The 24,938-nt window shown below is 39.3% G+C and overlaps 1 protein-coding gene across 1 annotated transcript in view; it reads right to left on the bottom strand.

The window, feature by feature from the left end:
- LOC120525907 (flocculation protein FLO11) overlaps positions 1-24,213 on the bottom strand; it is a 77,371-nt gene extending 53,158 nt beyond the window's left edge. Inside the window, exons 1-2 of the mRNA XM_039748588.1 lie at positions 23,873-24,213; positions 5,193-5,287 (exon numbers count right to left, since the gene is read on the bottom strand). Coding sequence (XP_039604522.1) covers positions 5,193-5,287; positions 23,873-23,999 — 222 coding nt within the window. The 5' untranslated portion in view covers positions 24,000-24,213. The remainder of the gene's footprint in view (positions 1-5,192; positions 5,288-23,872) is intronic.
- Positions 24,214-24,938: the final 725 nt, after the last annotated feature.

Genomic DNA, 24,938 nt, shown 5'->3' with positions numbered 1-24,938 from the left:
AGTGAGGTAAACTACACTGCACATCCTTGGGATGTGTGAAGGAAAATGATATACAGTATCTGGAGAAATTTGCTGATTTTAAGCAAATGAGGCTTTGATTTCCTGCATCTGTGTGGCAGCAACAGTAAGCATTGTGCCACCATTCATTTACAACCCTGTTTTATTGTCAACAAGTTTAATGGATGTACAGCCTTTAACTCCACTTGATACAGGGTTGGTTGCCAGAAGCACAGAGACGTTGTTAGTAATAAGTATTGTTACATGTGGAGATTACAGTACAGTGAAGGTCTTATTTGCATGTTTAACCAGAACTCAACATGTCATCATTCTCTGGTGCCCTGATAAACAATACATCCTTTTTCTAATGCCACATAACAATGATCTGCCATGGTAACAAGTGTAGATTGGCAACCAGAGGATTTTCATGGCAATCAGGGCTGCACACTGACAGATTAGATAGCCAGTTGCTCAAAACAAGGACTCAAAGAAAACTGTATCATCAGAGGACTAACATTAGAAAAATATATACAGAGTATAAATAAAAATGTAAATATGCATATATAATATTCTCAAACCTGGGTACTGTAATTTAATTGAGGGTCAAAAAGTGTGACAAAACCTATAACAGTGGCACTGAGTGCAAGGCAGGAAACAAAACTGTAGATGGTGCCAGTCCACACACACACACATACACACACACACACATATATGCACACACATTTACATGGCTAAATTAGAAGTGCTTTCATGTCTTTGGGTTTGTCGGAGGAAACACCCACACACAGACACAGGGAGAACATGGAAAATATTTCATGGGATTTGAACCCACGATGCTTGAAAGAGCAGTGCTCAGCACTGTCCCATGATGCCATATCTAATATATAAAGCAGAGTCGATCGATATATGTATGTGTGTATGTATGTTTGTTTGTCCGCCACACAAATCTGCACCGGGCGTCCGATCGGCACCAAACTGGGAATGGGGCTCCTTTGTGACCAGGAGAAGGTCATGGGGTATGTTTGGTTGGGAAAAATGTTTGTGGTGAACCACAGGGCACCTTTTCATCAACACAACGTTCGGCACACGTCCCTGTACTTATTATCAACAAGATGGCCGCACGTTGCAACAGACGTTCACCGCAGCGACATCTAGCAGCAGCTTTGGTCTCTGTGCGTTGCTCTTTACCCATGTTTCTTTAAATTGCCAAGAGATGGCGGAAGTGTCCAAGTATGAGAAGGCCGACTCCTTTGATCCGGTGAAGGGGAACTGCCGTATGGATGTAAAATGTGAACGACCCAGTGCGTGTGACCGGCTGAAACACCTGCGTTTCCGTGGCTCACACTCCCACACGCACTGATAGTGCTGTATTTCATTCGCCAACGTCCATTATATGCAAGCACATTTGAACAGAGACTCGCTGGTTTTATGTCTCTTCTCTCTGTAGTTACCGTTGCTAACTTTCGTTAGATGGCAGCACGGTTCAACACAGACACTCCTTACAAATGCTTTCCGATATCTTGTAAATAAAGTAAATTCATCTGACTGTGGTGCTTATTCCGCACGTAATACCATGTAACACATTATAATTGTCCTGTTTTTCGCTAATATACCCATGCCACTGAAAAAAAGACGTAGAATTGGAACATCCACTTCAGATACCAGAACAAAGTCTATTTCAAAGTTGTCTCAAACGCCACAGCAGACAGAATCCAGAGTGGAAGAACTTACAATAAAATGTGAATCAGAAAACTGTTTGTTCTATTTCTATGTTCTGTTTCTTTCATTTGGGAAATTCACCGGTTATACATTCCCAGGCAATGCTGGGTACTTCCGCTAATTTATAAATAAAGCAGAATGTGTGTGTACTTGTTTGGTGTACAAATCCATACCTTAAACCTACTGCACCTCCTCCAAATTTTTCGCAGATTCCCTATGGAACACCATTATACTTTGTTCCAAAATCTGACCACACTTGCACTTTATTAGATTAGATTGGATTAGATCTTTATTGCCAAATACACTGTCAGAGTATGGTGAAAATCTTGTGCCACATTTGCTGACAGGGAAGCATATACAGACAGTATGATGATGTATAAATTCGAAAATTAAATAAATAAAGAGCAGAAGAATGGCCTAATGTACAATATATAGTACAGAACAGAACTATACAGAGATAAAGATTGCACCAGCAGTACATACTGTACAGTCCTTTGGAGAAGGATGAATCATTGGAAGTCAGGTTACCTAACCACTCCATGAATCATCATGTCAGGATACTTTCAATAGTGCAGCGATAGAAATTCACCAGTATTTTGGTCCCTAACCCAAAGCTCTTTAACCTCTTCAGGACAAAATGCCTTTGCTAAGCCTTTTTGAAGATGCAGGAGGTATTGATAGACCATGAAAGGCAATTGGTGATCTATACACCCAGGAACCAGAAGGTGCTAACTGTCTGGACAGGGGAACTGCTGATATGGAGTGGAGCATGACTGTGTTTGTTCTTCCTGAAGTCAACAATGACCTGCTTTGTTTTGTTGACTTTCAGGAGGAGGCTGTTGTCATGGCACCATACTGTCAGGTCTTTTACCTCACTCCTGTAGGCAGCTCCGTTATCATTGCTGATAAGGCCAATCCCAGTGGTGTCATCTGTAAACTTGATGATGCTGTTGCCCTCATGCTTACCTACATAGTCAATGGAGAATAGACAGTATAGCAGTGGGCTGAGACAGCAGCCATACAGAACACCAGTTTAGTGAACAGTGTGGAGGAGCTCATGTTGCCAGTCCTGACTGACTTGGGCCTGTTTGTCAGCAAGTCAAACACCTAGCCACAGATGGAGCTGCTCAGATCTCTGAGCTTTAAACCAGGTTGGAACACACAGTGATGTTGAAGTGCCCCTAGAAGATATTTTTGGGACATGACACGGGTATGTAAAGTTGATTTCCAAGGTGGGTTTACTTAGTGATATTTTGGTTTAGGGCCAAAATTTTTCTCCCTATCACTTCGGGCAGCACCAGGTACCCCTGCTAATTTAATATAAAGACAAAATAAGAGCACTGCTGCTTTGATCCAAATGTTGGACCTTCTTCCCTTGTCATATTGATTGCCTTACAGAACTTCAATGTGGCCTTGTGAAGGACAATCATCATTGTTTTTTTTCAATCTACCCTGCCAGACACCTCAGCACTACTGATGCCAGCCTTCTCACTAGTTTAAAGACTTCTTATACAGCTGTTGGCACCGTACTTTTTTAGCCACACATCTGCTCAAGTTCAAGTTGAAGATCCTCTAGTGGTTTTGATCAAATAGCATTTTCTCACCTTTTCTTTCTTATACTGTATTTTAAGAACCTTTACCTGTAACTTTATTCTGTAATTGAAATCTGTATATATTTTATTCTACTGTCTTGCCAACTCCCACATAGTTTATTTTCACTTATATGTACCGCCTAAATTTATTTACTTGTAATTTAATTATTTTCTCATTAATATCATCACTTATGTGGTTCCTCTGAACCGTACTTCTGCTTAAATAGTATAATGCCTTCTGAAGATATGCTCTATCAATGCCCTTATATAAAAGACCCACTGATTGATTGATTGATTGATTGATGGCAACTCTAAATTGCCTCTGTGTGAGGGAGTGTGGCTGTATGAATGAATGTGTCTTCTGATGGCATGTGTCCTTATCTTTCCAGACATCCGTGAACTTGCAGAAAAGCAAGTCATTTAGGCATTTGGATACTTCTGGTGGGTTCTTGCTTCTCCTCAGACACCTTCTAGAAAGATCTGCCCAACAGAAACACCTAATAGTAAATGCCCTAGACCTAGCCCAAGTCAAAATCCCCAAAACGTTAATGGTCAGGTCCTTGCTGGTCTTCTTTGTCCATTTGCCCCCACTGTATGTGCTTCATCTAAGTACCACCCCCTCCAGCTTATTCACTGTGCCACTTTTCATCTTATTTTCTTCTCCTGCTGCCTTTATGCTCGCTGACCCCTTTCCTCAAATGACATTCTAAAAGAATCACAAGCAAGTGGTGGGCTTTAAACATAACCTGAAAGTATTTCTGGCATCACAAGCAAACTTAGAAAGATCTAAGGCCTTCCTCAGAAAGCTTTCCCAAGAATCCCCTCATGACATCTTTAGCTGTCACTATGCAAGTAAGGCCTGCTTCTCTCCATTCATCTTCTTCTACCTATGCAGACACTTATAGGAGTTCTATAGTCTCCAATATGTGTTCATCTTTTACTAGATCTTTTAAGTCTCTTCCACTGCCTGTGACATCAAGTATATTGGTAGAAATAGGTAACACATAGTTTGAATTATGTGCCTCATAATTCTCGGTGTGGAGTTTGCTGGTTGTGCCTATGTCCATCTGGGATCATTTTCCCAGATTTTGTTTCTTGTATCCCAAAGAAATACATTTTCACTTTTCTTGTGACATTGGCCAAGTAAGAGAAAATGTACCCTATGATCCCTTGTGCCCAACAGTTTTTGGTTATGCTCCAGGTTCACCCAACTCTGAAACTGGAATAAGTGGGTTAAGATAATGAATGGTTGAAAGAACCCCATACCCCATAGCCCATGCGAGATCAGTGGGCTGCTTATTGAAAGCCAGACAAAACACTGACTTGTATATGTCGTACTTCTGACTTTAAGCAACACTGGCATTCACACAGTTTCATAAAGAAGAATGTTGTGTGATTTAGTTGGGTCAGTGATATGAGTCATGACAGCAGAATTACAGTAGCTGTGACCCCACTAGTTGGAAATGGTGAACATCATGTGATTAACCATCTTTCCCAATTCCAAGATGTTCTCAATTCTACCACCATAAAGTGTCCCCAGTTCAAAGAGTGGCTATCCCTATTGTGTGTCTGTCTCCTTTTTCTCTTTCACATTTTAAGGGGCTAATTCTGCCTCCTGTCCTCCCAGCCAGCCTCTTAGCAATTTGGCCACCCTACCATCACTTTATATCTAGGGTACCATTCACATGTGGAAGTTTTGTAATATTTGTAATAACAAATGACCACATAGTCCTCAGGAAGAAAAAAAAAGACACACTGAGCGTCCAGTATCAGAGCATCACTTCCCTTGGTGTTTTCATTGTTGTTCTCTTTAGTGTGAAGCGTTAATGTCCATTTCTATTACAAATTTTCAGCAAAAAGGTTGAGAAAAATAGCGTCACTCACCGTAGGAGGAAAATTAGGTGACAGTTTGACAGTCGGCCTGGCTCGCACCTTGGCAGTTCCAGTATCGGGGACTGACCCATAGCCCAACACTTTATCTGAAAGTGAAAAAGAAAAGTCTTTAGTATTAAAATTAAGACAGAGTTAAGTGCTAGAAGGAATAATGGGAAAGGCTGGTGTTCAGCAGAATTCTTAAACCACATTTTCTGTCCATTACTTATAATGTAATAACATGACACAATGCCAATTTCATAAAATCTGGATTGCCAGTTGTGTCAAATAGCTGTAGCTGAGATGCACAGAAGAGGTTCATAATTTCTCATGTTGTCCCACTTCTGGTTGATGTTGGCCAACACCTCTGAGTGTAGCCCCATTGCTGGACAACCATTCCTATATGAGACAGTTATGGACTGTTCTCCAATCTTGTGGTTGAATCAGTAAGTATGGCAGAGGTTTGCATTTTTTTTACCCATAATTCCATGAATCACTGGTGAGTTCACTTAAACTATTGGAGCACGCAGCTCTGTGCGCTGACTGGCAATGTGCTACTCAGGATCCAGACTGTACCGGCCTCCTGATCCTAGCAGACTGTGGAAGTTTGGAAGCTGTCCAAGCATCTGACCCCTGAAGAATAAATCCACTGATTAGATGAGGAAGAAGCAGTAGTATAACTGAAAGTCAATAAAGTTGAAAAGCTACCATTATTGCAGACTAGTACCCAGCTTGCTGTTGATACGTTTCTTAGGGACAGCAGCCAAGGGCCACCTAACCTGATGTTTCCACTACAGGAGAGTCCCCATTGGGACCTTTGCCTACAGTTAATGTGCTGATAAGCTCTCACGCAAAGAAAGAAAACAAGGGATTCTACCTACTGACTTAAGCTAATGTCACTATTGTCCAGTAAACTCCAGTTGCCCTTCTTCAGTGCAGGAGATGATTCCACCATAATTTCCAAATCCAACAGGAATGCTCCTTAGCACTGCTATACTATTAATGCAATTACTTAAAAGGTGCCTAGTGCTGTGCTTGCCCAGTCTCAGAAAGAGACAATACTTTTCAGATCATAAGAGTCATGTTAAAAAAGTTAGCATGGTAAATGCATCCTGGGTACTCGACACTGTAGACCACACACATACTTGTAACAAAATATCACATACCGTATTCCACCTACTCTTATTAAATTGCTGCTGCTGTTGCCATTGGATGGCACTGTGTGCCAGTACTAGTCTTGTTTAAATCCCAGGCCTGCAGTCAGATTTATAAAATTTGCATATGCAAAAAAAGAGACCCAAAACATGTGTATGCAACTTTCCACTCAGAAGCCCTGATTCAGAAACAAAAGCTTATTTAGTTATTTATTTACTTATTTTATCCAAGGTGACTTAATATTGGTTACAATTCTGTTGTTTTTCTAATTGGAGTACAGGCAGGTGAAGCGACTTGCTCATAGTCACACACTGTCAGTAATGGAAAGCTCAACAGGAGAACTTATGTATATTTACACCCACTCGGACCCATATGCATGTAACGTTTTGGCGAAAACAGGAAATGATGCCATCCTTGATCAAGTAGGGAAATGCAAGCACACCAACTTGTGACAGCAACTTGTATGCATAATTCATATCACCAAGCAGTTATTATAATGTGCATTGACATGACAAACATCTGAAACCTCAAAAGTGATGAGTAGGATGTACAGACTCTATTGTAGTTGGTGTGTATTTGCATTGAAGAACATTTTTGGTTTTACATTAGTTTACATCAGCAAACCTGTTGTCACTTCTCAGGGAACTGGCTGACAGATCAGCAATATCTCAGCCAAGCTTCAATCAATCATGACTGCCATGCTGGAGGCCATTGACCAACTGATGAGGTGCTACATTCAGTTGTGTATGGTGTGGGTGTATAGACTGACATAACAAGGTAATTTGAAGCAGTGTCCAGTTTTGATAAAAAAATAAAGGTAATTTACTGCACTCACACTGCAATAAAGTAACATAGCAGGAATGAAGCTGCTTTTGTTAGCTGCAATAAGTGACATTAAATAAATGCACAAGTCATCTGTAATACCAAGATGAGACTGACAAAGTCATGGCTTTGTGACTTGGGATGACCCATGATTCATTTATTTTGAGGAAAATTAGTGTTGACAGGAACTTGCTGATGGTGCTGTACATGAACGCTAGCATGTTGGTAAGGTAACTGGCTGAACCCTCAGGTTTTTATGTCGTGTACTATTCATTGTAACAGCAATCATGTCACGATTGCCCAGAGGGGACTGGGCAGTCTAATGGTCTGGAATCCCTACAGATTTTATTTTTTTCTCCAGCTGTCTGAAGTTTTTTTGTTTTTTGTTTTTTCTGTCCACCCTGGCCATTGGACCTTACTCTTATTCTCTGTTAATTAATGTTGACTTATTTTATTTACTTACTGTGTCTTTTATTTTTCTATTCTTCATTATGTAAAGCACTTTGAGCTACTGTTTGTATGAAAATGTGCTATATAAACAAATGTTGTTGTTGTTGTTGTTATTATAAGTGCCAGGCAATAGTGGCTATCGTCTCAGACACTGGTGTCTTATGCCTTTCTCAGACCCCAGAGCACAGTGGAGAGGCGTTACAAGGTCACATATGTTCTTGCCATGCTCATTTATGGAGCACACCATAGGACTCCTCAAATGTAGGTGATTGCATATGTATGAGGTTGATTAGCATAGTCCATATTAATATATGATGTTTCAGGGAAGTGGGTGTGATTCGAGGTGTGTTCACACACACACATTTTCAAGATGATTGTGATTTATAAAGGTTAAATTGTATAGAATGTGCATACACCAGATTTTATAAGTCTGTTTTTGCTTTTTTTTGGCAAACGCATACTTTCACTCTTGAATCCATGCAGAGAGTTTTGCACGTTCAACCAGTGTTTGCATTGTTTTTCATTGGGCACTTCTGTTTACTCCCACATTCCCAAAAACAAGCATTGTAGGTTAAGTGCCAATTTCACTAATGTCAAGTGTGGGTGTGTGCATAAGTAGGATCTGTCAAGGACTGGTTCTTGTGTTGCACCCAGTGCTGCTCCCATTGACTCAGTCCTTCCGTGTCTGTAAAATGGACTTAAAGGGTCTAACGCAGGGGTCCCCAACTCCAGTCCTGAAGGGCCCCAGTGGCTGCAGGTTTTCATTCTAACCCTTTTTCTTAATTAGTGACCTGTTTTTGCTCCTAATTAACTTCTTTTGAATTCATTTTAATCAACTTGCTCTCGAAGAATTAGACCCCTTAATTGTTTCTTTTTCCTTAATTAGTTGCCAAACAATAATGAGATACAAAATGAGCCAAAACATGACCAACAAAGTGTGTCCATCATACAATATCTGAAAATAAAGAAAAACGAAGGTCTCAAGGATGTTGATCTGCTCAGGTCCCCAAAACATTTTAACAGTGCTCTTAGAAAAAAGAAAATCAACAATTTCAGAAATATATGCCATTGCATAATGAGAGCAGCAACAAGCCATGGAATTAAAGAACGGGTTTAATTAACGACAAGAATCCACATCCTTTGATGCCCTGTCAGCTCAATGCCCACTGGCAGGGGTAAATGAATTTGCAGGTGTTCTCCATACAACTGTGTGGGTTTTTCATTTAAAATACAGACTCTAGTGACCCTGCTCCTGTCATGTTTCATTCCTATGCCTTCTGTCTTTGGCAAATACCCTTGGTAGCAAGGTAACCTGTCACAGATTATTTTTGTGAACGAATTTGTTGTACACACTGCAAATGGTCAATTAATTTTCTGAGTGCATCCACCAGTTTATCCTACCTTCTTAATCCCACAATGTTAGGTATAAAATTGGAAAACCCACCCTGGACTGGACACCAGTCCACCACGGGTGTCTAATTTATAGCTGTCATTTAAACAAGTGTATTTCTGTGGGATGTGGGTGCAGAACAGGAGCACCCAGCAAAAACCCAGATAGACATGAGAAGAACATTCAAATTCCATTAGGACAACGACTAGGTTAGTGTTGTGATATTCAGCAACACAAAATGACGAAAAGAGTGAACAGGTGTCAAAAATCTTAACAAAAACTCTAATTAGGACATCATTTGTCTGCCTCAGAAACACTCCAGAAAGACTGGATTCAACTCAAAAGACAGGATTCAAAGCCTGCACAGGCCCAAAATGGTGCTGAGGGTTTCCATTTCCATGTAAAGTAGATAATACCATCCATCCATCCATCCATCCATCCATTATCCAAGATAATACCATAAAAATAATAATTGAAAAACAAGAGAAATGAGAACAAAGGACCATACACAAACCCTGGCTGAAACATAACAGTTAGGACTTAAAATGAGGACACCACTACCTACTGCAGCACCTCACTGCAAAAAACATCAAAGCTGCCAATGCGTAATTAGCTGCTGCCCTTGTTTTTTCCTGAAGCACAAGTAAATCTGACCGAACGCCTAGAGCACAAATAAGTCTGATGGTGCTTGTGGGGAGGAGGCCCAGGCAATACGCACAAGTGTCGTCTGGTCAAGCAAGACAAACCAGCAGCATTCATTTGTCACTGGGTGTGTCACTGCAGAAAATGAGGATATTGAGGGGCAGCCAGTGTTCAGTTAAGTCTTTCCTTTTTCTTCAGAAATTGTCCAATGCAGATCATAAAAAATGTACCCTTCACAGAGAATAAAAGAAGATGCCCAGCCTTCTGGTGACCCATTCTTCAGCCTCAAACTGACACACATGGACTGACTTGTTTGGAATGGTGTCTACTCTTCACTATGTCCATGAAGATACTGCATGTCTAGAAACCAATCCAATGTGTCCAACTGTCACTTAACTTTAGGATGGCATCAGTTTTACATCCCTGACCCAGAAATGATAAAAATGATTGCAACACATACACCCAGATAACTAACGGGTCCTTTTGACCAGATTTTGCTATAGCCACTGCTGACTTATGCATGGAGTCTGGCCTAGTGGGCAAAGCACTTGACTTTAAACCCCAGGCAGACTAGCCTTGTACTCCCTGTGTGAGCCTGAGAAAGCCATTTAACCTGCTTGTGCTCCAGTTATTTAATAACTATATACATGTAAAGCACCTTGTAAAGGTCTTTGCTATAGAAAGATGCTATATAATTAAAGGCTAGTTGAATTCAACACCTCTAAATGTATTCTTTTTACTATCTACCTTAAATTAAATATACTCAATGAAACAAGTCAAGTTGGAGAGCATGCACTGGTACAGTGTGTTGCTGCACCCACTATACGACAAAACAACTCGGGATCCCGGTTGGCAACCCCCCAGGCAGACACGCGGTCCAGTCCCACTCTCCAGAAATGACCCTCTATCTGCCGCAGCCAGGTATTACGTGGTCAACCCCTTGGTCTGGTCCTGCCACTCAGGTTCCCAACAATGAGGATCTTATGAGCCGGATCACCCTCGGGGAAACGCGCCACATGGCTCCTTGTCTGACGCTCCTTCACAATGCAGATAATGTGCCTCATTCGGGACTCCATGAGCAACCGCTCATTCGACACAAAGTCAAACCAATGGTTCCCAAGGATTTTCCGGAGAGACACAATGCCAAAGGAGTCCAGTCTTTGCCTCAGGTCACTGGATAGCGTCCATGTTTCACAACCATTTAGCAAGACAGGAAGCACCAGGAATCTAAAGACTTGGACCTTCGTCCTTTTGCATAGATATCGGGAGCATCACACACCCCTTTCCAGCGACCTCATGACCTCCTATATTCTCCCAATCCGTCTACTGACTTCATAGGAAGAGTCACAAAAAACATGAATGCCACTGCCAAGGTAAGTGAATCTCTCAATAACGTTGACACTCCCTCCGCAAACAGGCACACTGCTGATGGCTGAGCCCAAGAGGTCATTAAAGGACTCAATGAAACACTATTCATAAAATAACAACATAAGTAAATCTAAGTGGTCCAAACCATTTGACTTTTTTATTTAAGAATGAAAGGAGGGCTGGTAGACCAAACAAAAAATGATTAATTTGAACTGCTTTTTGGAATGCCCCAGAGGAGAGGTGGGAACTTTAGCAGACAGACGCTGAGTTTCAAAGATAATAAACAGTCTCTGCAAGCCAAGTGTGCCATAGCTTATGTACAAATAACATTGTAATTTGACGTTGTCGGATTTTGAGATTCGAAAAAACAAACAAAAAACTTTTGGTTTTATTTTATAGCTTTTTTGCATTGACAACATGAGAACATAAGAAATTTGTCAAACAAAAGGAGACTATTCAGTCCATTAAGCCTGTTTGTTTAGCTAATAGCTAAGCTGTCCCAATATCTCATCCAAATTCTTCTTGTCTGACTACATGTCTTGGCAGTTTGTACCAGAGTCCCTCAACTTTTTGTGTAAAGAAGTCCTTCAGTCTTCAATGTGCTTCCCTTTAATTTCCACTGGTATCCAGGAGTATATGACTCATCCTTAAGCTGTATCAAAGGCTTTTTGAAAATCTGAGTAAATTATGTAGTATGCTTTACTTTTGTCAATTGTTGCAGTTGCCTGTTCAAAAATTCTGAAAGATTGGTTTGGCAAGATCTTCCTCTCATAAACCCTTGCTGGTTTCAATTTAGTATATCATTTTCATTCAGGCAATTTTCTACTTTATTTCTTATAACAGTTTCCATAATTTTACATGGCACAGAAGTAAGACTTATTTGTCTGCAATTACCAAGATCCATTTGGTCTCCCTTCTTGAAGATTGGAATCATTTTTGAAACTTTCCTATCCTTGGATACTTCTCCTTTCTCAAGTGACTGCTCAAATATTCCTAATAAGGGTCCATAGAGAACGTCTTTCATTTTTTTCAATACAATTGGTAAAATCTCATCTGGTCAAGGGGTTTTATTAGTCTTCATTGCTATGAGGGCTTGAAGCACATCCAACTCTTCCATTTTAAAACATATGAACTCGGAGTTTGTTTTTATTGCTGCATGGTGAATTGAATTTGTTTCTTCCTTGACAAGTAGTTGTTTAGTTAATTTGCTATTTACTTCTCACTTTCAATGATTTCTCCTTTTGTGTTCCTGAGGTTCCTTAAATATACCTAATTTGAGCCTAGATCAGATCGTCTCTGAAGTGACACCATCTTTCATTTATAGTTACTGAGTTTTTCTTTCCCATTCTGTGTTTTCTAGGTACTTCCTCAGCCCCATGTAAGCTTTCGTCAAATTATAAGTCTTTGTTTTGGGAAACATTTGTGTGTTTTCAGATAAGATCTCAAATTTATCATGTTGTGATCGCTGTTATTTCAGTCATCAGTCAGTCATTTTCCAACCCACTGTATCCTAACACAGGGGTCACGGGGGTCTGCTAAAGCCAATCCCAGCCAACACAGGGCACAAGGCAGGAACAAACCCCCGGCAGGGCTCCAGCCCACTGCAGGGCACACACACACACACACCAAGCACCCACTAGGAACAATTTAGGATGGCCAGTGCACCTAAACTGTATGTGTTTAGACTGTGGAAGGAAACCAGAGCACCCGGAGGAAACCCATGCAGACACGGGGAGAACATGCAAACTCCACGCAGGGAGGACCTGGGGAGCGAACCCAGATCTCCTAACTGCGAGGCAGCAGCACTACCACTGCGCCACCATGCCACCCACTGTTATTTATAATGTTTGTATATATATATATATATATACAGTACAGGCCAAAAGTTTGGACACACCTCCTCATTCAATGTGTTTTCTTTATTTTCATTAAACCATTTCAGGTGACTACCTGTTGAAGCTCATCGAGAGAATGCCAAGAGTGTGCAAAGCAGTAATCAGAGCAAAGAGTGGTTATTTTGAAGAAAGTAGAATATAAAACATGTTTTCAGTTATTTCACCTTTTTTTGTTAAGTACATAACTCCACATGTGTTCATTCATAGTTTTGATGCCTTCAGTGAGAATCTACAAATGTAAATGGTCATGAAAATAAAGAAAACACATTGAATGAGGAGGTGTGTCCAAACTTTTGGCCTGTACTGTATATATATATATATATATATATATATATATATATATTCACACTTTTTGCATTGATCAAAGAGATAGATCTAGAGACATTCCCAATGCATTTTACACCTTAACATAGAATGTTTACTGCCTGCAATTCACTGACAGGTCTCGGTCTAGTTTCAGAACACAGAATAGCACAGTTGATGATTTGCTTATCACAGCAAACTCTTTGTAGATCAGTATATTAATTCTGTTAGACATTAGTGCTGCATTTGATACTGTCAGCCACGATATCCTACTGTCCATAATGGAGATCATTTTGGGCATTTCTGTCACTGCCTGACAGTTTTTTTAAGTCATACCTGAATTTTAGGCAAGAGTTTGTCAGTCTTGTAACAGCAGGTCCAGCTCAGTGACGGTCACACAAGGAGTTCCTCAAGGCTCTGTTCTCCATCATCAGCTGATCTATATCTATATGATTCTCCTTGGCCATATTATTCATAGCTTTGGAGCTTTAGACAAGGCTATCATTCATATGCGGACGATACAAATATCTATTTCAGTGTTAAAAGCAAAAGTTCATTTGTGTTTGCTGAGCACACAATTTGCCTCAATGAAATTAAAACCAGGATGAAATATGGAACTCTTACAATTAAATTGTAACAAAACCACATTCCTGCTAATTGGTACTAAAGCTCATCTTAGGAAAATGAGTTCCTTTTCAGTAAATATCATGATATTTAAATACCATCAGACCACCAGTAGTGATTCCACTCTGTTGGGCCCTTGATCAAGGCCTTTAACCTGCTATTGCTCTGTTCTGGATTTGATGTTAACCTGCAAGCAGATCCAATAACTTGCATGGAAAACTCAGGGGTTGGTGGCAGGATTGGCACTCCAGCCACTAAAACAAAAAGAAAAAACCTCACACTGCTCCTTTCCATTCAAGCTAGTGTGGTGCTCAAGTGTCACCTGTTACACTGCTGTGCTGGGGTCCTAATTTGGGATCCTGAGGTGGTTTGTTGCATGGTGAGTGCAGCAATGCGCTCTATCAGTGCATGTTCCCAATCTCTCTTTCTCTTGTTCTTCTGCAAGGAAACTTGGTGCCATTTTTAATTCCCCACGTTTTCATTCTACCTATATAAACCACATTAAGAAGCTTTCTTATTTCGAATTCCATAATATATCCTGCATTCACTCATTCCTTTCCTTTTCTGATCCTAAGAAACTTTTCAATGCTCTTTTGCATCCCACATCAATTACTGTAACTTTCTAACGGTAGGTGTCCCTTCTAATCTGTTATCACAGCTCTTATTGGTTCAGAACTCTGGTGCAAGATTTCACACACAGACCCATAGCAGAGAGCAAATAACACCCATCCTGTACTTCCTTCCTTCACGGGCTCCCTGTGTCTTACAGAATTGAGTATAACATTCAATTACTAATCAATAAAAATTAAAATGGCCTTGCACCAGACAATATCAGTAACCTCCTCCATCACAGTGGTCCTGTGCCCTCTAAGGTCCACCGATTCTGGCAATCTCATTGTGCCCCAAACTATCTTGTGCTCTATGGGCGAATGAACCTTCAGCTCATCGTGGAAAACAGACTCCCAAAACTGAATCATTCTTTTTAAAAATCAGCTTAAAACTCTCTTGTTCAGGGAGGCATTTAACTTACCCTGACATTCGGTCCCTTCTTTCAGTTTACCTCTCTGACCAGTTGCTCAGTATGATTTGCATTTTTTTTATTGCAGTATCTGAATTTTTGTATAATATTCCAGTTTATTGTATCTTATTTTTGTTTCCTGTATTTATTTTTATTTAATGTTTCTGCTGATATTATTTTGTATCTAATTGTGTGTATTTGAAATTTTTCTGCTTTTTTCTTGTTGTTTATCATGAATTTCGGTGAAAAGCTTTGAGAATGGGAAACATTCTCTATAAATGAAATGTATTATTATTATTATTATTAGATATGGTCCGGGTAATAATGCAAGTCAGTTCGGCAATGAAATCTGCTTCCTTGGAGTTTATACCCTAGCACCTACCCATCCTCTGGTCAATTACGACACAGTTATTCTGCCATCTGTCTTTGACGGCCTAACGTGGGACTAAGAGCATATAAAATGTCAACTCCAAGAGTTTGTTGAGGAAAAGATTCTGAAATCAGCTGGTCACCAGTGCAGTGAATCTAGCACAGTGATGATGTATATTATGACAGCATTAGTATTCCTTTCTAGCTGTTCCCTGTTACTACACTTTCATAAAAAAATCAATGTCTAGGTCATGAAGGCCTGGGAAAGTAAAAAAAAATAGACTTTCAGGAAGTATTCCACAGACACAAAACTAATAATGTAGCAGACCATTTCTGACATGAATACCCTATGCAGTTAAGAAGCTAACAGTCTACACTCATCAAACTTCTTATCCCATGAGCATGAAAAATTCAGGTGGTAGGCCTGTTGTTTGTGTCTTTAGAGCTGGTGAAGCAACAGATGCCATTATTTAAGTTTGGGTATCCTTCTGCAAGCTCTAAATAATGATCTCTATTGATAGAGATATCAATATGATATTGATATCCTTCGATTGGTCAGTTTTATTTTATATAGCTTCCTTCATAGAGAACATAAATCCATTGTAAACAGTTTATAAACATTTGGATTGTTTCTTCATCTGACAACTTTTAGAACATGGCTTGGAAGTCCCATATGATGCCAGTCTATTGACGACACACCTTGTGGCAGTTCTGATTTGCCCTTTTAACCTAAGAGTGTGTCTTTGGGGAAAAAAAAAAAACCCTTATGAGAAAAGGGAAAACTTGTAGACCACTCGAAAATTAAAGCAATGACAATCATTTGTGAGAGGGCAACATTATCCTCTATCCACTGCACCAAAGCTCCACTGCACAGAGAGGTGTTCATTTTAATTTTATATAGAAATTATCTTACTATATTTTTTCTGTTTTTGTTGTTCATTATAAACCTGTATGTGCTCTCCGAGCCTGTGCTCTAAGATAAATATTATGTAAGATCAAATTGAATTGAATAGTCTATTGTATCATGTGGTATCAAATCATTTTACAGATTAGTCAAAGACTTTATGTGTTGCCTTCCCTAGTAAGCATCACCCAAAACATTATTTTTCAGTAGACAGTTATCATTAACAGATCTTTTCTAAGCAATATCTAAGATCATTTTATAGGGTAGTCCATCTTACTTAGTCTCTTTTATAGCAAACAATACTATATAAGTTATTTTATAAAGCCATTCCTCCTTATTTAGTGCCTTTTATAGCAAGAAATATGTCAAACCATTTCATAAGGCAGTGCACCTAATTTGACAGCATTCCCAAATCACAAATCATTTTTATAAGTCAGCCCATCTTCTTATAGTGCCTTAATTACAATGCACCATCACAATTCACTTCTCTTAATAATCAGGCTTTCATGACAAGCAATTCTGGAGATAATTTTATAGGTTAGTCCATCCTTTTTAGCTCCTTCCATAGCAAACAATATAATTAATTATTTTATAAGGCAATGCCTGCTAATATAGTGTTATTCATAGAAAGAAATTCCTCAGATCATTTCATAAGACACTCCTTTTAATTTCATAAGGCAGTTCATATAATACAGCACCTTTGAGACTAAGAGAGAAAGAGAGGAGAGAGGTTGGAAACATGCGCTGATAACGCCTTGCTGCAACCACCACACACTGAACCCAACTATATAGTAAGTTATTTTATATAATACCTTTAATAGGAAGCATTATCCTAAATCATTTTTTAAGGCAGTCTGTCTTTATATGTTGCTTTTGTCATGCATGGGAGTCTGAGGATCACCTTACAGTCTCTACTCAGGTAGACAATACCATCCCGGAATGAGAGGGGGCACTGTCACTAACAGTATTGTCTCCTCCCTCCAAAGCTGTAAGAAGAAGCCCAATGAGGGCAACTGATTCCACCCAGAGAAGACCCGCCCCTTCTAGCTGGAGATGTATAAAATCAGTCATCTCCAGAAGGATGGTGTCAGTTTTGGACCCAAGCCTAACGCAGGAAAGATCCCCTAAACAGATCTACTCTTCAGAGCTACCACAGAAAGTCTAATTGTTTCTGACAGTTTTAAGTTGCACCATTGCATGCTTATTTCCTTTCAAAGTATTTTTTGTTTATTTGGATTGCCTACATTAAATGGGGTTATCCAGTTGGCACCTCAACTCTTTATTTGGACCCCTCCAGTCATTCGACGTCCACACCTATCACAACTAGAAATATGCTAAACCATTTTATGAGACAGTCCATCTTTAAAGAGTGCCTTACCTAGAAATGGGTTGACATTCATTTGCTAAATTCTAATGTCTAATTTCATGTTAAGCACTACTGTAAAGTATTTCACATTGTAATGTATTTTATATAGTGCCTTTTATTGTAAGCACTATTATAAAGGTTTAATACAGCAATATATTCATGCATAAGAATGCCTTTTCATCACATGCATTATGACAAAACAGTATATAAGGCAATTCAGTTTTATTTACTGTGTTCATTTTACTATTATAAGATGCTACCAGGGCTACCATTTATAGTGTGTCTTTCAAAGCAGGCATATTATTCACAGGGCAGTCTCAATATAACGATGATCTGAATTACACTACTTTAACATACTTAGAACACAAACCATCTTCATGTAGCGCCTTTCACAGCAAGCATGATTAATAAGCATGTTCGTCTGCCCTTGTGTATATCAACTGTGCAGGCATATTGCACACACAACGCGACCGTGTATATAGTATAACGCCGTGTACTGTCGAGGTTTGAAGTCATGTTTATCGTAGTGGACTTCTGTCTTCGGTATTGCAGCCAGCCACGTTGTAGATCCTGTTTAAATATTTATATAGCACACGTGGAGGTGAATGACTGTATAATAAACCTTCCTTTGAGCTTTGAAGATAAACATGGCCGCTTGATTTAATTAAGGCGAGATAATACTAAGCCTCATATCTGTGCTGATAAGCTGTCAAAGTGATCGAAATGAAGGGAGACAATATGGGTGTCAGATCGGTGCCATGGAAGGAAATGGCACTCAGTTCCACAAATCCGCTTGACCCGTTCGAACGATGGACTGCTCTGTTCTTCTTTATGTTAAACAAACCAAGCATCAAGCTGCCAAAACCAGAAAGGCAAATGAAGCTCACCAGCAACTGACAGGTTAATTTAGAAAAAAAAATCAATCTTAATAAAAATAGGTGGGGTGGGTCGTGCTGCGAAACAGGGAACGGATAGAAGGGGTCGACCTACAAAAAGAGTTGTTGCGAAACAATATTTGAGCACACTTTTAAGAATGCAAACACCTAAGCTGATAAGATCGCTGAACAATTGAGCGCAGAGTGTGCAAACAAAGGTATTTGTCACACAATGCAAATGGCAAGCCATGACAAACCTGAAAGAACAGGCCTCCATTCTCCGCGAGCTCACGGAGTAAACAAGGCCGCGATTGAGCTACTGGATTGTCAAGTTTCATTTAACTGTTCATAAAAACAATCAGGTCTGCTGCTGTGGCGATGCATTCAGGTGGAAAAATTCTGCTGCTACGGGTGTCTATCAAAATGTGTTCGTCGGGATAGAACGAAGAGTCTTTGGCTGAGGCGAACACTACAGGAGAAATACACACCAAATAAAAGTCAGTGGGAAACCGATGTGTTATACTATTTGAAAACTGGAAAAAATCAAATACTCAATTAGAGGATCTGTACAGATTTTTTTCAAAACATGGCTGGATCTAATCAATAATATCTTAGAATAAGTTAGGTCTTAAAGCACCGAGGAAGCAATTATTTCCGCATTTCTTTTTCATCTCCATTCATCTCTATTGGCCTATCAAACTCATCAATTTAGGTATGTTTACAAGCCTTAAGTTTTACCCCGTTGGCCATGCTCTCTCTCAGGGGTGGGGGTCGACTTGTTCTCAATCCTATTTTTTGTAAATATCGATCGATTTGTATGGAATGATTACAATAAAATTAATAATAAAAATATTACCACTTTAGTAAATACATATGTAATATTCCTGGGGTGGGTTGGCACCCTGCCCAGGATTGGTTCCTGCCTTGCGCCCTGTGTTGGCTGGGATTGGCTCCAGCAGACCCCTGTGACCCTGTGTTCGGATTCACAGGTTGGAAAATGGATGGATGGATATGTAATATTCATAATAATTCAAATAAAAATAACATTGGTAATGATGATGAGGTAAAGGAATACAGTCAGCGTTATTTCCGCCTTTTAGGACTTCCATTGCAATTCGATTCCTACCAGTTGATCCACAGCCTGTAGACTGCTTGTTGTCCCCTATCTTGTCACTGTGCAAAGAAATGTGCTATTTGTGTGAGTGTGCCCTGGTTCTAGTCCATGTTTGTTGACACATGTATGAAACAAGTAATAATAGTGAGAATAAGAATATTTAAAACTGCTTACTTTAAAACAAGGTATGGTGGAAACAAAACCAATCACTGCAATAGGAAGCATTTAGTAGAACCCTGACTTGAATGGCACACCAGTGCAGTTTGTTGCACAGTTGCATACATATGTTAACTCTAAGAAAAATTTACACATGACATCAGCATCAAAAGCAATAGAATCTGTGGCATTTCTGCATTAGGATCACCCTTGGGTGTGTCTGCATTTGGGCAACTGAATTTCCCAAGACAGCAATGGAGCTTATTGGGCTACAACCTCTTATTCTCCATACTGAAAGGATGTTTTGTGATTTGTTTTAGATTTTTTATTTTATATGCTCGATATAAGATGTTATCTAGAAAAATATTGCTTATTGCAGTAAGTGAAATTGCATTCATGCTGCAGGCCGCATGCCTGTTTCTGGGTGGGGAGCTGGAAGAATTGGCCCTGCGGTGTTCTGTATACTCTTGAGTGTGTATGTGCACATGTCCAACTTGAACTTTTCAGTTTAACAATCGAGCTTGGAACATTAAAATGATTGCCTTCAGTTGTTGTGTTTTTCAATTGCACTTCTGGTTGCAGATATCTCAGTCAAGGCTTTGCAGCACAAGTCAACAAAGAGTTATGAAAAGTCCAGTACCATTTGCTTATTTACTTAAAGGTAGCCTTGGCAATTAGAGAATAAAAGAAAAGGAAAGGAATCAGATCAATATGACCATTGCATCAAGTACATATTATATTGAACAAAATGGGGCTAAGTTGAATTTTGTTCTTCATCCACCACTGAGGACAGCAGCCTAAAGGCAATAAATTTCAAAACAGCCATTCAAGAAAGCTTTACAAAAACAGGAATGTAGAAAATTGTTTCTTCATTTGCTTGCTGGTCACACATTGTCCAGCAAACACCTCTCAGGTTGGTGGTTAGCACTGCCGATCCTCAGCGTCTTGAGTCTGAGTTGTTCAGTGTTTGTAGTATGCCTATACTGTCCCAGTTATTGTAGCTTATCCCTTTTCACCTTCAAGCCATTCTATTCTAACCTGAACTGTTGCAGTTTCAACTTAGGCAGTTCATAGCCAATATATTTTCCTAAGCAGTGGGGGCACTCTTAAAAATAAAGGCAACAGAGTGGATTTTCAGAGCAATGCCACAGCAGAACCATTTTTGGGTCCCATAAGAACCATACACATGGATTTCAGAAACAGTCTTTATTTATTTAGATCTGTAACAGTTTCCATAAATAACCATGAATAGATAATAACAGATTTGTGAAATCATTGTAAAAGGACTTTTGTTGTATATTCAATCACACAGGGGAAGTTGAGGTTTTCTTGATCTGTTGCATCCTGCTAAGTTGCCTACCATACATTAAAGTTTTCTGTTAATTGGACATATTCAGAACCTTTTCAGGGCTCAAAGATCAAGTTTTATATGTAAAGAATATTTACCAGAATTAAATGTTTCTTTGTGAATCTATGAGGAAGCCAATAAAGTGCCATTAAAGAACCATTATTTAGTTGTGAGGCTCTCAGTGTACATAACATTTAAATCTATCCTGCTGTATTTTTAAATGATTGCGATAACAGAAGGTATCACAATGATCTCCATCAAACTGAGACAGACCAGGCTCCAAAGCATCCCATTTTTTGATTGATTTTCTGAAACAAGAATGATGTGTGAACTTGTGCATCTTGCTAAAGCCAAAAATGGTCAGATATTTTTAAGTGAGATAATGTTAATGTTTGACATGTGAGCGTACAGTATATAAAAAGAAATTCTGTTATGACCACTCGAAAATTTTGTTTGCCAGAAATGCCACTGCCTAGGATATTAAAAGAAAACTGGGGTTCCCTTCGTAAATCTACATGAATAGAGTGAGAATGTGAATAGTAGTAATAGTGTTGTAAGTTATACTGATAGCTGAAAGCACAGTGGTGCAGTGATTAGTCCTGCTGCTTCAAGGATCCATCATCCTAGGTCTTCTTGCACATCCCCAAAGATAGTTAGGTTGGTCCGGCTCTGCATGAGTGTGGCTGATTTAGCACCCCCTGCTGTAGTTTGGCACTTATCCCAGAGCTACTTTCTGCCTGAAGTCCATACCCTCTTTTATTTTACATTCTTAAACCTGGACATCTTTTTGCTTATTATTGTAACAACTCAAAAGAAATTACTATAAATTTCCTTTCACTTTTATCTCCAATATCTGGCATATATTTGCCATTAGCTTTGCCACTGATAATGGGTGCATGAGACTATTATTATAATATTATATCACACCTTAAATACAGTAGGCCTATGAAATATCAAAGCGAATAATAATGTTTTATGATGGGGTGGCTTTTTTCAAATCCAGTGAGATTGCTGATGTTATTCAGCAACCCGTCTTTTCATTCTTACATGCTTCACCTGCCAAGGACAAGCGTAGCTCTGAGCAATGCAAACTGATAACTCCCCATATGATACATATAGTTGTCTCTCATGAAATGATGCTACCACTCATCTTTTCCACGTGACACATAGAATAGACATGAAGGGAAAATAGCATTTGAAACAAGCCAGTTCTGAAGTATTTTGATAACCTTCTTTGATATAACACGTTGGCTAGGTAGATCATTTTTCACTTTTGCAATATAATCAACGTGGATAATTTTTTTGCCGTTGATAACGCATAATCTCGAAGATCGAAAATAACACGGCACACACGTAAGGCAAGATTTAATGGTAAGGCTTTAACATGCTTTGTTATATCGGTACTTTACAATACTGCTGCTCGCCTGCATTACAGCCAGTCTCTGCTGGATTTAATGTCCAGTAAGTTGATACTGATCAGCGTTCAATTTACAGACACACCAGACAAACAGCGCACTAAACTGAGGAATGTCGGCAAGGCTGATGGTTAAAGGTGGCTGTTAAAGTTAAAATAGGCGGAAGAGCTAAAAGATCTCGGGTCTTTGTGTAACAGAAAGAGCTCGGTCCAGTTTTTTTTTTTTTTTGTGTGTATTTATTTAAATCTAGTCTGTTGAGAGAGTCGCACCCAGTTTTATTTATCGTGTTTTGCGGCTGTGATTGAGAGGAATTTCAGTCTTTAATGATGGAAATCTAGTGGGTTCAGTCTGTTGGTGTGTCAGTTTTCCTTTTTTGTCTCCAATATCTGGCAAAACTGTGCCATTAGGTTGAGAGGTATCACATTGTTAAGTCTTAATTTAATAAATACAGAGATGACTGATGACATAAGAGTTTATGAGAGCAGATTTTAATTCTTATACAACGAGTGACGGATTGCTGGTTTTCCTTATTTAGGATGTCGAATTTACTTTTTACATAAAACAGATACTCGGTTAATGTATGTATCGTTTATTAGCGATATATGTCAGGTTTTAATATTCATACGTAATTATATTGAATTTTATGATACTATATTGACAAAACTGACAAATAATAATTCTAAATATCATATGTTAAGCAATTCTATTATCCGAGAACACCGATTTTATTTAATTTCCCTCACATATTTATTTTACCATAAGACCATGATAATTTGAGTGTTATACTCTATTTACGTTCTAGTGTATAAGATGATCTTTGAAATTTCATACCCACTTGGTGGGCCCAAGCGTATCTAGACACAAATTGGAGCAATGCAGGAACCAGTTCTGGGACTGTCAAACAGATACTTGGCCAATTTAAATTCACCACCAAAAAACAGGTCTTTAGGATGTGGAAGGAAACTCCACTCATACATTTGGAAGCCGCGCAAGATCCTCAGGATTTCTGCTGCTATGAGGCAGAGTTAGCACGGCGTTTACAGACGTGATTTTTAAATATTTAAGTTAGATTTGCTGATAAACCAATACAATTCTGATAGTAATAGGTTAGAGGATCGGACATTTATTTACACTTAATCTGTGCAGTCTCGTTTACAGGGAGAAGAGGCATTACGTAACTTTAGCGATTTTGTTATGCAGTGATATGTCTGAAGTTTTCATTTTACATGAAAGCTGTCTGATCTCTCACTTGGAACTGTTTTAACAGCACGGGCAACGAAGTGACAGGGGCCAGATTTCTTCCCTTATTAGGTACCGAATATCTTCTGTGTTTATTATCTATTTATTTATGTATTTGTTTTTATTTCGCTTGTATTGTTCTTTACTTAAATGTAGACACAGCCCAAACCTCATTTAAAAAGTCCCCTTTCCCATACCCATTCCCTTTGACGTGGCCGCGACCGACAGACTTCACTCACCCAGATCGGGGACATCGATTCTAGTCGGACCGCTGATCTCGAGTTTGGATCCAACAGGCTTCGTTTTATATAAGGATGGATTGTTTTCTTTTCGACCCAGAATCCGACTCAATGTTCCTTTTTTCATTTTTCACTGCTTCCTTCTGACAAGCAAAGCAATCCCGTCAAAATACGCTGTATTTACTCAATCATATCGCCAAGATAACAAAAATAATTAAAACACACACACAGATCTGTCACGCTAATAAAAGATGCCTGCAGATCCCATGGCACATTGCTAGGTACAATAAAGAGCAGGTGTCAAAGTCGAAGCAGGTGCACTACTGAAGGAAAAGTGCTAGGCGAGCATTGCGGTTTCCTCCTCCTTCCGCGCCCAGCACAGGTGAGGTAAACAGTCCCGCCCACCTGCACTCGGGTACGCCCGGCGAGCTCACCTGGTCGCGAGACCGCACCCGCGCCTGGCCCTGTCTCCTAGCAACGAGACTGCAGGCGCTTAAACCACACATCACAAGGACTGGGAGAGCAATCTGCGTTACGTATCTCGAAGGAATCTGTTTCACTGACATCAGCACCTGCCGACATTTCTGGTCAAGGCGCTTTAAAATGAAAAGAGAATGACGTGACGAAGGGTGTTATATGCATTACTAGTAAGGGAAATAAACTAGAAAGTTTACTTTCTTAAATACTTGATGAGAAAGAACAGTTTAGGTTGCCAACTGGTTTGCCTTTACATTACTGCATCAAGGTCTACTACGGAGCTCTTAAATTTTAATTTTATGATAGTTGTTTTTTTTTTTCATAGACAAAACAAATAATTACAGCAACAGCTTTAATAAATCCCATTGCTCCGTGAACTCCTCTGCTAGAATAAACACGAATCTGCTTTAATGCGCCTTCTGTTCATACACCACAGCTGATGAGCCAAAAGTCTTTTACTGTTTATTAAGGGTGCAACTGAGATATGCCTGGGATACTGTATGTATTACTGTACAACATGTATATTTTGTTTCACATATAATGTAACGTATGGAGTCAAAACTGTATACAATATATGGAATAAATATAT

This window comes from Polypterus senegalus, chromosome 3 (genome assembly GCF_016835505.1).
Source record: "Polypterus senegalus isolate Bchr_013 chromosome 3, ASM1683550v1, whole genome shotgun sequence".
Taxonomy (NCBI): Eukaryota; Metazoa; Chordata; class Cladistia; order Polypteriformes; family Polypteridae; genus Polypterus; species Polypterus senegalus.
The sequence above is the reverse complement of the archived record's forward strand: the minus strand, read 5'-3'. Positions and strand labels throughout refer to the sequence as shown.